Source organism: Populus trichocarpa, chromosome 8 (genome assembly GCF_000002775.5).
Source record: "Populus trichocarpa isolate Nisqually-1 chromosome 8, P.trichocarpa_v4.1, whole genome shotgun sequence".
NCBI lineage: Eukaryota > Viridiplantae > Streptophyta > Magnoliopsida > Malpighiales > Salicaceae > Populus > Populus trichocarpa.
The window spans coordinates 2,085,188-2,099,325 of NC_037292.2; the positions used below are offsets into that span (position 1 = coordinate 2,085,188).

Sequence of the window (14,138 nt, forward strand, 5' to 3'; positions counted from 1 at the left end):
TCTCTGGAAGAACACTTGATTAGAGCAACACTTTCAAAGCTAACTGAATTCTTAATGTTTGTTGATAGCTAATCATCAGAATTCAGAGGAATAAGCACAATCTAGCCTAATTTGATTGCCATAAAAAATTACCTTGAAAGTTTGCCAAGTCCTGCAAAAGACCAAGAACCACCAATACAAGATACTTAACTGGAACTTGAACCCCATTTGAAAGGGAGTTCTGTAATGTTTGCTTCTCATTTCCCTTATAACCCAGTCCTTCAAATTACTGCATGATCTTAATTTGTTCCGATGGTTTTAGCTTCATTATGTTATATTTTTATATTTCTTGATTAGCTCACAGTCATGATGCTTTTGAAACCATGCAGATATTTACTTCATCAGGATTTGGAGCACACTTGTTTGTCTGAGCTATAGTCAAAAGATAACCATGATAGCCAAAAATAGCCAAAAATGGCAACTTGTATTATTATTATTATAATTATTGTGATCAAGCTAGCTGCTGTTTTCTCAGCAATATACAGAGCGTGTGGAATGAAAAGAAGATGCATGAACCCAAAAAAAAAGATGGAGAATATGTTGTCATTTATACCTGCTTATTAATCAATTAAAATATGCAAAATCAATAAGTTTTGGACAACTATAAAAACCACACATCCAGTTCCATGATTTCCCATCCTCTTTCCCACTTAATATCTCTCTTTCTCATAGGACCATGGCGTTAAAGATGATAAAGAAGGGCAGGTTTCTCAAACATTGTTCCTGCAAGTGCATCAATCTAGGAACCAACTGGTTTATGAAACATGCAACTTGTAACCATTTTCAAGATTGGGAAAGCCGGTCTCTTTTGCCTGAGGACGACTACTGCATAATACCAAAAGATGTTCCAAAAGGTCATTTAGCAGTCTATGTAGGTGAAGACTGCAAAAGATATGTCATCAAGGTTACTTTACTCAAGCATCCTCTCTTCAAGGCATTGCTTGATCGCACTGAGGAGGTTTTTGGTTTCACCACGGGCTCAAAACTTTGCATTCCATGCAATGAGAGCATGTTCAAAAGCATACTGCACTGCGTTGACTCTCATCAGGATCGTGGGTTTTGGTTGTGTTTCTGAAATGCAAAGGTTTATCTAGTGTAGCAATTTTAGTTGAGAGAAGAAAGAGCAAGAGAAGGGCAGCTTTACTGTACATTATTGGGAAGAAATTGTAATCGCAATTGTAATTCTGTTGTTCATTAATATGCAATTTTTGTAAATTCTGTGTAACATGCAAGGCAAGTTCGATATCACGATTGTCCTGCAAACAAATTTAGCTCAGCAAGCCTAATTGCTTCAGAGTAAGAGCCCCGCTTCCTCTGCATTAATGGGTCATTACAACTTGCTGGTAGAAAATTATTGATCATTTGAGTAGAAATTATGGAGCACAATTAAATGCTAAGATATCATATGTACTTAGAACAAGATTTAATAGAAAAACAATTAAAATCCACAGCCGTTATTAATCTCCCATTACAAAAATCTAACTGTTTAGAAATCTACAATCAAGCCAAATAAACTGAAGGCTTTACAGCAGAATGAGAGACAAATTTGTATGACTTAAAGCAAAGTATTGTCCGAAACCTGTTTTGACGCGGAGTCACCCATCAAATCACTCAGCTCAAAATTGGATTGAAATGGAAAACATCCATGATTTAAGTTCTTCTCTAATGACAGCCTATCAGTACTTCCATTTGTGATGTTAAAGAACGTCACGCATCGATCATGTTCTTTCATTAGTGCAATGTCAGCATTGCAGAAGGCCACAGGCCTTGTATAGGGTTCTTTTCTTCTTAAAGCTTCTATGTTTACTGTATGTGTCTTGTTCCATTCCTTTCTGTCATAATTCTCCATGACCCATAATTCCATGAAACTATCTTCTCTACCAATGGAGGTTATGGCAAGTTTTCCCTTGTATCTGACAAGAGCAATGTCCTTGCTTTTGTTATCCTCAGAAACTGGTAAAGGAAGTGAAAACATGCTGTAGCTCTCCTTGTTTACATGAAATGCAAATATGTCGTTTCTTTTCCAGGTAAGCCAATGAAGCGAGCCATTTACAGACACGTTAGTATTGCGACTAAGTAACTCTGTTTGTGGCAACTTTACTTCCTCCAATTGCTTCCACTTCCAAGTCTTTGAATCAAACAACTCACATCTAACCCAGTGATATCGATAAAACTCTTTATCTTGATAGCGAGTTTTTGGCTCTGAGAATCTTACTATCTTGTAATGCAAAGGGTTTGATCCTATCACAATCATGCTAGTTTCTAAAGTTTGGTATCGCATCTTTGGATTTGGGATTATTTGCCATTGTTTGGTGGTAGGCTTGCATACATAATATTGTGGTCGATGATGAGTTTGACAAAGCAAAAGACCTTGGTTTGTTGAAGCCACAATCTCTATGCTAGCAGGTAAGAAATTGAGGGACAATTTCGGATAAGGCTTCAAGGTGTCAACAGACACAAAGGAAGAATAAAATTTGTTGCGGATCATGCTTTGTATAAAAAAGCCAGAGATGATGTTAGTTCTTTGGCTATGATGATTGGTAAAGGTAGACTCATAGGTGATCTTGTTACATTCCTTGGAAAGAAGCCTACATTTCTCTACCGTTTCCATTGATGAACGTGTTAAGATCTCAAAGATGATATCTAAACAAAAATCATGATCGGACTCCATGGTAAAGAAGGAAGAAAGCGCTTAAGGGGGGGTTCTTGCTGATAGAGAAATAATGGGGTTTTAAATTAGCAGGGGAAAGTTGGGAGCAAGCTGGGTTTAAATAGGAGAGAGCAAAGTTGCCCAGCACTCATAGAATTAGCTGGAAGTTTACCAATCAGTTTCGGATTAGGATTAAGGAAGTTCCTAAGAGTAAAACTTGAAGCCCAGTCAAACATCATCTGCACACAAAAAGACGTAAAAACGTTGTACTTTCCTTCTCCTTAAAGGACACAGAAACCACACCAAACTAAAAATTCTTTGGAAGTTGAAGTAGAAAGAAAGGGGGATTTGGGATAGTTCTTTTCTTCCTGCTCCTTGCAGCGCGAAAATATTCCCTCGTCAAAAATATTATTACTGAAAAGAAAATTTTATCCTTCGTTCTAGATTCTATATTTCTTTTTTCAAGAACTATGGCGCACGTAAAAGATTTTATTGCAATGGGAGTCCAAGGCTACTCCCAAAAACAAAAAACATAGTTCGGCTTGCAGCATAATTACCCAGAGTCTATTTTAGATTGTATATTTGATATTTCGATTGCTGTTGTGTTTGGAAAAAAATATTTTATACAAAATACTTTTAATTGAAATTGAATTGGAGAATATGATGCCACGTTATTAACGAGGTTATATAAATAGCATTATAGCACAAATGACCGAGCCTTGCTTCAAAGAACAACAGACTCGTCTGAACCAGACCTGGTTTATTTTTCATTGCGAAAGCGGGAAGAAAATAAATGCTTGGTGGATTATGCCACGGATAGATTCATCAGTGTTGTGGACTACTATCCCAAAGCATATACAGCATCGATGACATAAAAATAAAAATTCTACCAAAATATATGGTTCAATAGCAAATAATGTAGGCCGCCACGACGCACAGAAAACCTTACTCAGACTGTATATAGTAAAACTTTCGGATGGGAGAAAGGAGCCTCTAACTGAAATCGGGCTTTTCAGGATATGTGCAACCTGACCTTTGGATAATGACATTTGCCGCATAGCAACCAGCTTTCACACAGTCTTCAATGGGCTTCTCTTGTACCAGTTGGGACAAAAATCCACCAACAAATGCATCACCTGCCACGAAAGAAAAGCTAGTATTACCATTTGTTGGGAGACTTCTAAACTAACAAGACAATAACACCAGGTCTTCTTTAATAATTTATTCTTCTTATTGAGCCAAATGAATCCTGCTGGGTTACTGAAGCTAATAGCAGCTTCGAACACTAAATTTCACTAGCAAAGTGAATAAAAAAAAAAATACATTTCTTATCACCAAAATGGAAGATGGTCTAGATTTCTAGCAAGTTTGCTGTTTAAATGGAGGGAGCTAGATAAATAAAACAATACTATCAATACACAACTCAATAAAATGTTGAGCTCGGTTGCAAAAAAGAAAGAATGGCAGACATTAACTTTGAAACATTTTGAAATTCAAATCAAAGGATGCATCCCAAAGATCTCTCGGCAGTTCCAAACATTGGACATAGTAATAAAGATACAGGAAGAGAGCATACCTGCTCCATTGGTGTCAACAAGCTTCTCCTTGGGTAACAATATCACAGGGAATAATTTCACCTTCCCATCCTCAGCAACCACAACAGGATCTGCACCCTGAGTAATAACAGTAATCCTCTTGTGTGCCCCTGATGCCTTGGGCCATTGGGAAATCTTTAGAGCAATCTCCTCAACATTCTCAGTCTGGTAAAACAGGAAAATCCAATTAGGTAAATTGCATGGAGTAACCGAATGTGGTTCTCTGATCAACTATAGCACACCAAGAAATAATTACCTCCCATCCATGAACCTTGGCAAAGGTTCTGGCTTCAGTCTCATTTCCAAAGACGTAGTCCATATAACTGTAGTCAAAAGGTGAATCAGTTTTGAACCATTGACAAACATCATGAACAAAGGAGGGGATAGTAAACTTACGGTAGAGCATTCTCCTGCACATCCTTGAAGAACTCGCAGATAAATGGAGCAGAAAGATTCATCGTGAAGATCTGCACATGCATGTCTCAGACTACCGAATTTCAAAAAAGGCAATAATTACAAGAGATAAGATCTAATAGAACAAGATTTACCTTGTTGTTTGCAGCTGCATGTTCAGCAACAAGCATAATGGATTCAGGAGACACGGTAAGGAAGAACCCGGCAATGTAGAAATATTTTGCCTTTTCAACTGTTAAAAAAAAGGGGAATAAGTTGCAAGCGTGAGACCAACATGACATATTACCAAAAACTAAACAAACTACTGAATGCAGATGCAGAGAAAAAGAAATGGAAGTAGTACCAAGCGCCCAATTTTCTGGCCTCTTTAAGTGCTCAGATTTGTAACAATTTGCAGCAGACAAATTTGCAATAAGCGACCTGAACAAACAGTTAACTTTTAACCCAGAAAACTACAATTGTCAAAACACAAGATTTGGAAGAGGGGGTGAGGCCATTAGCACTCCTCCAGTATAAATGACAGTACACCTAAGAGTGCCATCAATACTTTATGGAGACTTAAAGCCCCACCATTGGCACAGATGCTACCAAATCCAACAGGCACACCCCACAGATGCTCAGCATGTAGAATGGAAACTGAACAAAATGTTGATCTAGGACACAGTGCTAGAAAATATGGTACCCGTGATGACTGGAAAGTCAATACGCAGAAAATTACGACTAGTGCTCAACTAACAGCACAGGATCTCTAGAAAAAAATTGGAGTAACAAATTATTTCTATTGCAAATGAATGTTTAATGAAAAAATCCTATGCTGTGAAGTTGGAAAGAATCAATACACCTACGCATAAGAGACAAATGGGTGTAAGAGCAAGACACGGAATCCTGGTGGGCTCAATCTAAGATACAACATGAACAAAAGGTCCAGTTGTCCTGCAGGTGACCTCAATACTGAATGAAGTGACACTGAAGAAACCCAAGTCATCTAGTTATTCATCTTATAACAGTTGGAGATTAAAATTCTCTATAACCAAATAATACATGGTATAGCCAAGGGACATCCCTCTAAACCAGCCTTGAAGAAAGGAACCTCACATCAAATGGGTATGGCTGAAACATAAAATCTTCTATAAGGTGTAGCCAGCAACCCTCTAGACATGAAAATCCAATCATTCAAAAAGGCAAGTCAATCAATTATAGTTTGCATCTTTTAATAATATGATGCAATATACCCATAAAAGATGATGCTTGTTATAAACAGCACAGTTCTGAATTTTTTGAAACAAGAGCAATTTCATGTCAGTTTGCAGCAATGTATTCAAATTATAAATACAAGACAATCAGGTAAAACTGACCTCTCACCACCGACAACACAAACAGCACATGTTCCAGTTGGAGCAGCCTCATCCTCATAATAATGTACCTGTATTCACATTCTAATTAAATCTCCTAGACTATGCAAACAACCTATATTCACAATCTAATTGAATCTCCTAGACTATACGAACAACCCAAACACTGAAAACAAAAGATGCAGAGTAACTTACATTAACACCAGCTTTCATTGAGTTTTTCTTCATCTCCTCCCCAAACTTGTCCTTTCCAATGCAGCCCATATAGCTGGTTGCACCAGGAATTTGGAGCATCCACTATAAGAGACACAAAAGTCAAGCAGACTCAGAACAAATCAGTCAGAGACAATATAAGCATAACTACAAAAACATATGCAGTCATATGTATTAAAACAAACCTGTGCAACTTTGATTGAGTTTTGAGTAGCACCTAAAGGTAACATACAAAACATCAATAAAAACATGTTATTTCAAAAACTCAGTCTCAGACTAAAAAAGTTTAAAAGAGACATCTTTATACTTCCTTCATCGGGAAATTCTGTTGTTACCTCCTGCAATGAATTCTACGGTATACTTGCTGGCCATCTCATCGTACCTTCAAATATCCGTCAAAACAAAAATCAATGAGCGTCAACGGAATGTTTCAAACTCCTGAAAAAAGTTAAACATTTAGCAAGATACGAAACGAACAGATATGTCAAGAGAACTTACATGGGTATGTGCTTGTCTTCCGCAAGGATAGCATTGTTCAGCTTGATGTCATACCTACCAAAACAATCAAATTACAAAAATCAACAATATTACAATTCGTAAACTAAATCACCAAATACATAAATTTGAATCGAGTAAAATCCGATCTGTAGAAAACAGCTGAAGTCACTAAATGAAGCTTAATTCTCACATCTGACACATCAAGCATAAAATTATTTTTCGCAGTAACCAAACATTCACAGTAAAATTTTCAAAAAGAGAAATCAATCATGAAATGAAAGAAAAAAATCAGATCTGTCATTGCAAACCAAAACACACAAGGAGAGCAGCTCAGATCTGCCTCTTATTTAAAATCAGCTAACAAAATACGATCAACAGTTAACAGATGCAGATCAAACTGTATCGGATGATAAAGACTCGAGCATTGAAATAAAAATAATAAATAAAGAAAAGTTTAGGGTCTGGTTTCTGCAACATTGAAAGCAATAAACACATGGCATGTTTGTTATTGTTGTAGCGATTGGTTTTTAAATTGATTTTTTCTTGAAAATACATTCAAATTAATTTAAAACAAAAAAAATTAAAAAAATAAACTTTTTAAAAACTTTTGAAATGCAAAAACAAAGATGCTTATAGTTAGAAAGGAATTTGAAAGAGACAGAACTTACTTTTGCAAGAAATCATCGTCGACAACAGCAGAAATGTCAAGGAGTGGGTTTCCCATACCCAACAAGATCCCCTCGGACGCCATTTTTGTGCTATTCGTCGGAGAGATGAATCGATAGAGAGGTATACAGCAGCTGATGCTAGTAGTAAGGAGCGGGGTTCTTCGTTGCGAAAGGAAAGGGGGGGGGAGTAATGGAGTTAAGTAAGAGTGACAGTGGGTTGTTGTTGGGGTTCATTCAATGAACTTCATTGTGTTATTTAGTCCCTTTACTGTCTATTTCATCTTATTTTGGTATTTCCAGTGTTTTTTATCCCAATATCATCCTTGTACTAGAAAAACTATTATCTCATAAGACACGACCTGACATAAGACCTTGTACTAGAAAAAAAATAAATAAATATTTATTTCATCGTACCAAGTATAGAAAGAATCAAAGGATAATGTTGAGATAAAACTAACGAGAGGATCGAAGTGTGACGAAGCGAGAATACAAGGACAAAATACACAATCAACATGTTTTTTTTTTTTTTGTGTGGAATAAATCAACATTTATTGGTGAGGAGTTGGTGCAGCACACCAACCCCCCACGGCCCCACCACTTCCGGGATTTCAATGCTTGGATTAATCTGCCTAATTGAAGTAATTTAAAAAAAATCTATTTTAGTCTAATCTCCTACCAACTCTAATTTTATACTTTATTTACAGAAACAAGAATTAAATGCTCGTGTTCATCATCACATCACTGTATTCACACCAGCAACATGAAGAACTTGAGTCTCTTTACAGTCGAAATTATTAGTAAAATTTAGTTTTTGAAATTAATCATTACATTTTTTATTTTATTTTTGTATAGTGTAATTTCAAAAACAACAAAACTAAACTTCTCTATGGTAACCAATACCTAAACAATAAATGAAAAAAAATGATTCGGACAAGGGTGGTTACATATATAAATCTCATTAAAGCTTGTTATATTTTTGAAAAATCAGCACATTATTTAAATTGGTGTAGCTTAATTGGTTAGATTCTAGATTTATTTTCTAGAGATTACCAATTAGAATGCTATAAATCTCAGAGTTACTGGAAACTTACATGGTCGTTACCTTTAAGATCTCGAAAAATTAATCGAGATATGCGTAAACTAACCCAAATACCCCCGATTAAAAAAATAAGTCAGCACATGAATGAATTGGCTTCATTATGGTTTCACGAGATCTCCCAAGATCTAGCTAGAAACTCTTTAATATCCAGGTTAGGACTCCAAATTTATGAGATTGAACATGATCCTCCTTTACCAGCCGCAAAGCATCCAAGGAGTCAGAGTTACAGGTAACCCTCCTGCAACCCTTGCCCCTAGCAACCAATAAACCATGTTTGATATAGCTAACAGTTATGCAAGGAGGTTCGGACCAATGCCAGCAAGTCCCATGAAACCCTTTAGCCGGATTCCTTCATGGTCCCTGACGAGACTCCCAAAACCTGCTCTGCCTGGATTCCCCGGCGAGCTCTCATCCATATCCAGCTTAACAGAACCTGCTATAGAACATTGCCAGGACACCAACAGTAGCTCCTTCCCTGCGATAGAAGTCTTTTCCCACGCTGCTCGTTTTTATCTGATAATGTGAAAGATAAGCTCTTTTTTATCTGACAAACTAGTTAATTGACTGGCCTTTCATTTACAAAAATATTAAGAATTCTTGTAAATTCAATCTATATATATATATATATATAAACATATAATCGGATATAGCTTGCAACTTTACATTCATCGTCGTTCCATTGTGTGAAAATTTACTCGTACAAATTAACTCTGAGAGTTTCCGGTGGCTTGAACGGCTGAGATGGTGATACGTGGCCTAGCATGAGATGCCCCTCGCACCCAGGCAGGCACTAGTATAAGCTAGCCTTTTATTTTGAGGGCTGGGCTTCGCTGGATCTACAAGTCAGAGACCTCCTTGTTATGGGCTTCTTGTTGTCTTGAGCCGAGCTTCCCGATCCAGGCCCGGTGGTATCAGGTCCATATCGGAGAGGAGAAGATACCTTGATGACCCTGTTTGTACTTCTTTATTATTATTTTTGAACGTGATTTACAAGTCAAAAGCAATAACAGCACAAGATTTCCAAAGAGATCATTAAAAAAATTTGTACTGTTAAAAACATTTGTTTTTCTTCCAAGTTGTTTGAAAACTTTAGATTCTAGTAAAAATAAAATCATTTAATTAATTCCAGTGTTTGAAAGGCTTTAAGTAATATAAATGAATTCAATAACTAATTAGAATTAAATAATTTTATAGATTTACATTAAGGATGAACGCAAGTTAGATAAATATATTTTCAATAACTCAAATTAAATTAACTCTGTAATTTTAAAACTCATTTCAAACAAAGAGATTCAATTACCAAATCAATTCCATATACTTGAATATACTTGTATAGTTGAGATTAATTTTAGTAAAGAATTAGTTCTAAGCAAGCTTTTAAAGATAACGTATTCATTGGTGTACACTTGAACTGGAACTCGTATTACAAAGAAAGATTCTTTAATGATTAAAAGTAACTAAACAACGTAGGTTTGCACTTGTGCTTGTTACTTACAAATTAACATGCAAGTAATTAACCTTGGCAAGAAATAAAGAAAAAAAGATCATCACAGGAAATCCATAGCTTAGCAAAGAGGAAGAGGAGCGCCATTCCATTCCTTCAAGCATTCCAGCATGGGATCAATCAACTTCCCTGCACAGATAGCTGTGAATACCTTGTCAAACTCCTCCCCAGGCGATCCGACCTTCTCACCGGTGAGCAAAATGGTTCCCAATTCTTCCCTCACAAACTTGTACAAGGGGTATGACCTGCATTCCGTGATCCTGTTTGGAATAGCTGGGTTGCCATTCTCAAGTTCAAGTCTAGCATTCTCTACTTCTTTGGGCAAAAGGGTCTTCAGTTCTTCCTCAAAGGCTCCAATCTTTTGGAAAATCGAAGTGCTTGAATTATGTTCCTTCTCACCATTCATCAGGGCGTGATCAACTAGAACTTGTCTTAGTTTCTGCATTAATGGGTAGGTTGCACTGCAAGGGTCATCAATGTAGGTAAAGGCATGTTCTCTGTCGACAACCTTGAGCAAGTCTTTCTCGCAGAATCTTGAGGGGTGAAGCTCGCCGTTGAAGCCCATTGTCAGGACTCTCTTAGCAACTTGGCTGACAGTGTTCTTGACTGTGTTCTTCAGGTTCTCCTCTATGTGCCTCAAGTCTATGGCTTGGCATAGAGCAACCAACCAGGTGGTAGACATGAGCTTCAATATTTCAACAGCTTCAGCTGTTTTTCTTGCAGAAATCAAGCCCAAGGAGTTGACGTCTTGGTTGTGTTGCTCAGCACTCTGGACATGATTGGTGACAGGGTTAGCAAGAAATTGGAGCTCTGAGCAGTAAGATGCCATTGCAATTTCAGCACCTTTGAACCCGTAATCCAAGCTTGGATTGCGACCACCGGTAAGGTTTGAAGGCAACCCGTTGTTGTAATAGTCATTAACAAGTTCAGAGAATTGTGCAAACATGAGTTTGCCAATTGAAGCAATTGCCAAACGAGTGTTGTCCATGGAAACACCAATAGGAGTCCCCTGGAAATTCCCTCCATGTAGAGCCTTGTTCCTTGACACATCAATCAATGGATTGTCATTGACAGAGTTGATTTCTCGTTCGATCATTTTCGTTGAAGTTCTAATCACTTCAATCAGAGGACCTAGCCACTGTGGAGATGTTCGGAGAGCATATCGGTCTTGTTTAGGCTTCTGTAGAGGATCAATCTCATGTAACTTTTGAGCTGCTTTAACGTAAGAGCTACCATCTAAAATATGTTCCATGATGGCTGCAGCTTCAATTTGGCCAGGATGATGCTTCAATTTATGTGTCAAGTGATCAGTAAACTCTGGTTTTCCTTGCATAACTTCGGCGAAAATTGCTGACAAAACTTCTGATAGGATTGCCAGCACATTAGCCTCAAAAAGCACCATCGAAGCAAGACCAGAACCAACAGCAGTACCATTTACAAGTGCTAGACCCTCCTTTGGTTGCAACTCAAAAAATCCACCATTAATCCCAGCTAGTGTGAAGGCTTCAGCAGCGGCCAGGGTTTCTCCATTGGGTCCCACGGCCTTTGAATTGGGCCTGCCTGTCAAGAGCCCAGCAATGTAGGATAATGGGACAAGGTCACCGGAGGCAGTGATTGTTCCTCTGAGTGGCAAACATGGGGTGATGTTGTGGTTGAGCAACTTGGTGATGGCTTCTAGGATCTCAAATCTTATGCCCGAGTAACCTTGAAGAAGGGTGTTAATTCTGACCAACATAGCTGCCCTAGATGCTGAGTGAGGCAATGTATGAGTAGACTCCGTGCCATTACCAAAGATACCAGCATTCAAGAACCTGTTTGAATAAGAATCCACAAAGCACATCAGCAACAATCTTAACCCAAAAAAATAAAAAGCAAAAGCAAAAATAAAATATTTTTATATCAAGAGGGCCTTGGGTCAAAATAAAACATGGTGGGGCCTAAAATATCCCTTTTTAGTTTTGGTTCAACTTAATTTTTTAAATTTTTTTTTTTATTTTTTGCATAACCGGATAATTTACAATCCAAAAAAAATGTCAGGAGAGGTTACAAATCTTTGGCTAGATATGGGATTTTAATTGATTTTTTTACCAAATTGGTAGATATTTTATTAGGACACATCATCAATCAATTCTTTACAATTTTTTTAACAACATAACCATGCGGCCCAGCTAAAACCTCACGTAGAAGATTTCAAGGGCCATTAATAAATAATAAATACCAGAGTTTCTTTTCTTTCAAAAAATAAAATCTCAAAAGTATAGAAAGAATTAATTATATAATCCAATTAATAAATAAATTCCAGGATTAATTGATTTCTTTCTCTAACGTACAAAGAGAAAACATATCTTCAAAAGCACAGCAAAAGAAATTGCAAGAGCCAGTATGTATAGGTGCCCTCCTATGGCCTCCAAAGCGCTCGGCTGAGACGGTAAGATTTGTTTCTACAGTTGTGTACGCAGTCTTTTTTATTTGAATAAATAATATAATTCTAATTTTAATAGATGAATTAACTGTCGTTATTTTTCAAAATAATACAGAAAAATTAATTTAAAATAAAAAAATCAAATTTTACATGCTCTAAATTAACACCAAGGCAATCTACAATACAAGTTGATTCAAGTCAAATTGGAAGTAGATCATTTTACTTGAAAATCAGGCATCAAAGTGATAATATATAACCTCATATATCTTTGACGTTTTGGAGTAATTAATATGCCATTTAAATAAAACTAGGAGGATTGGAGATATTGAAGAATTCAACCCTCCTCCTCCTCCCTGCGTTCTTTTATTATTTTAAATTGATCACCTACCTACCACAACAGATTTTTTTAATTTTTATTTTATTTTATTTTATTTTGGGGGTGGGGGGGCTTGCTGAACTTCCACGCTCTCAACTTACCAACCTAACAATAATAAGCTAACAAGACAGCTGATCAGACGTGGGTGCGCTAATTTCAGCCACTTTTCAGGAGAGTGAAGGAGCACTGACTAATTAAATAAAACAAGTAACTTTCTGGTGCCTCGTAAATTTATGAATCACATGTCTCTTGTGGCTCACCGCTTCCCAGCTAGAAAAAAAAAATCCTAAAAAACACCTTTTTACACCTTTAAAGTGCGGTTCTTGCTAGTGATTATCCAGAATTACAAGTGGTTTAAAGAGCATTTTTGCTTCCTTTTTCTGAGAAAAGGACATTTTCAGTACGTTAATTTGTTGCATGATTAGATCAATATATATATTCTTGTGATTGATCATGATTCGGCTGCTAACGCAAACTCGGACGTGGAAGCACCTAAGACATGGAGGGATCATGACGACAAGAAGACCCTTTTTGTCCCAAACAGGACATTAGTAATTTCTTAGGCGAAGTATGATCAATAATTAACGAGCCAAGGGCCACTGTTTAAAGGAGCATACTATGACAGGAAAGGAGTTCATGTAAGCGTAATTAAGAAAGTAAGGTAGCCATTAATGTATAATAACGGATTTAATTACCTGATAAGCTCCTTCTGAAGCTCTCCGCCTTGCTTGGTTCTTCTATGTGAGGTGGCGCCGAAACCAGTGGTGACACCATAACTGTCCGTGCCCTTGTTCATGCTGTCCATAACCCAGTCGCTGCTAGCCTTGACACCAACTCGAGCCTCCTCTGACAGCTCTACCTTGACACCAACGTCACGGCTAGCAATCGCTGTTACTTGGCCTATGGTCAGGGACTCACCTCCCAGCTTGACCACAGGCTTCCTGTACTCATCGATCATGCGCTTCACCTCATCTAGGTGGCTTCCTTTTAGTGATTCTGCCACCATGCCCCAGTTCAAGGGGTCATTGGGGTTAAATCCCAGGGAACCATTGCCAGTGCATGAGTCCTGACAGAATTCCATTTTCTCCCGTTCTTGAAAGTGATGATTCTCTATGGGAAAAAGAAGGGAATTATGGATTGATCGGTGGTCAAGGAGGGAGAAAATGGATACGTGTGCTCAAAATATATCTCTTTTTCTCGTGTGTGTAAGAATACAAGAGGGCTGCTCAGCATGCAAGATTAAGATAGCTGGGCTCTATGTGTATGTAGGAATCTTCAGGTCACCAAAAATCCCTGAGTTTGTTCACC

General features: G+C 37.4%; 4 protein-coding genes across 4 annotated transcripts; 1 reads left to right on the forward strand and 3 right to left on the reverse strand.

Annotated features, from left to right (window-relative positions):
• The first annotated feature begins 715 nt into the window (after window positions 1–715).
• On the forward strand, window positions 716–1,114 carry LOC127905637 (auxin-responsive protein SAUR50-like). Its single transcript, XM_052455092.1, has one exon. It carries the CDS (start codon window positions 716–718, stop codon window positions 1,112–1,114), a length of 399 nt encoding a protein of 132 aa, XP_052311052.1.
• Window positions 1,115–1,466: 352 nt separating this feature from the next.
• LOC7494946 (F-box protein At5g49610) lies at window positions 1,467–2,839 on the reverse strand. Its single transcript, XM_002311975.4, has one exon. The coding sequence runs from the start codon at window positions 2,708–2,710 to the stop codon at window positions 1,595–1,597; it is 1,116 nt and encodes a 371-aa protein (XP_002312011.4). The 5' UTR covers window positions 2,711–2,839; the 3' UTR covers window positions 1,467–1,594.
• A 590-nt stretch (window positions 2,840–3,429) lies between these two features.
• LOC7479877 (adenosine kinase 2) lies at window positions 3,430–7,661 on the reverse strand. The gene is made up of 12 exons (XM_002311976.4): window positions 7,430–7,661; window positions 6,762–6,815; window positions 6,599–6,645; window positions 6,449–6,480; window positions 6,246–6,347; window positions 6,054–6,121; window positions 5,042–5,118; window positions 4,833–4,930; window positions 4,681–4,751; window positions 4,541–4,607; window positions 4,266–4,449; window positions 3,430–3,825 (listed from the first exon to the last, which is right to left on the reverse strand). The coding sequence occupies exons 1-12, from the start codon at window positions 7,510–7,512 to the stop codon at window positions 3,683–3,685; spliced, it is 1,026 nt and encodes a 341-aa protein (XP_002312012.1). The 5' UTR covers window positions 7,513–7,661; the 3' UTR covers window positions 3,430–3,682.
• A 2,290-nt stretch (window positions 7,662–9,951) lies between these two features.
• On the reverse strand, window positions 9,952–14,138 carry LOC7479878 (phenylalanine ammonia-lyase G4). The gene is made up of 2 exons (XM_002311977.4): window positions 13,526–14,138; window positions 9,952–11,843 (listed from the first exon to the last, which is right to left on the reverse strand). The coding sequence occupies exons 1-2, from the start codon at window positions 13,909–13,911 to the stop codon at window positions 10,094–10,096; spliced, it is 2,136 nt and encodes a 711-aa protein (XP_002312013.1). The 5' UTR covers window positions 13,912–14,138; the 3' UTR covers window positions 9,952–10,093.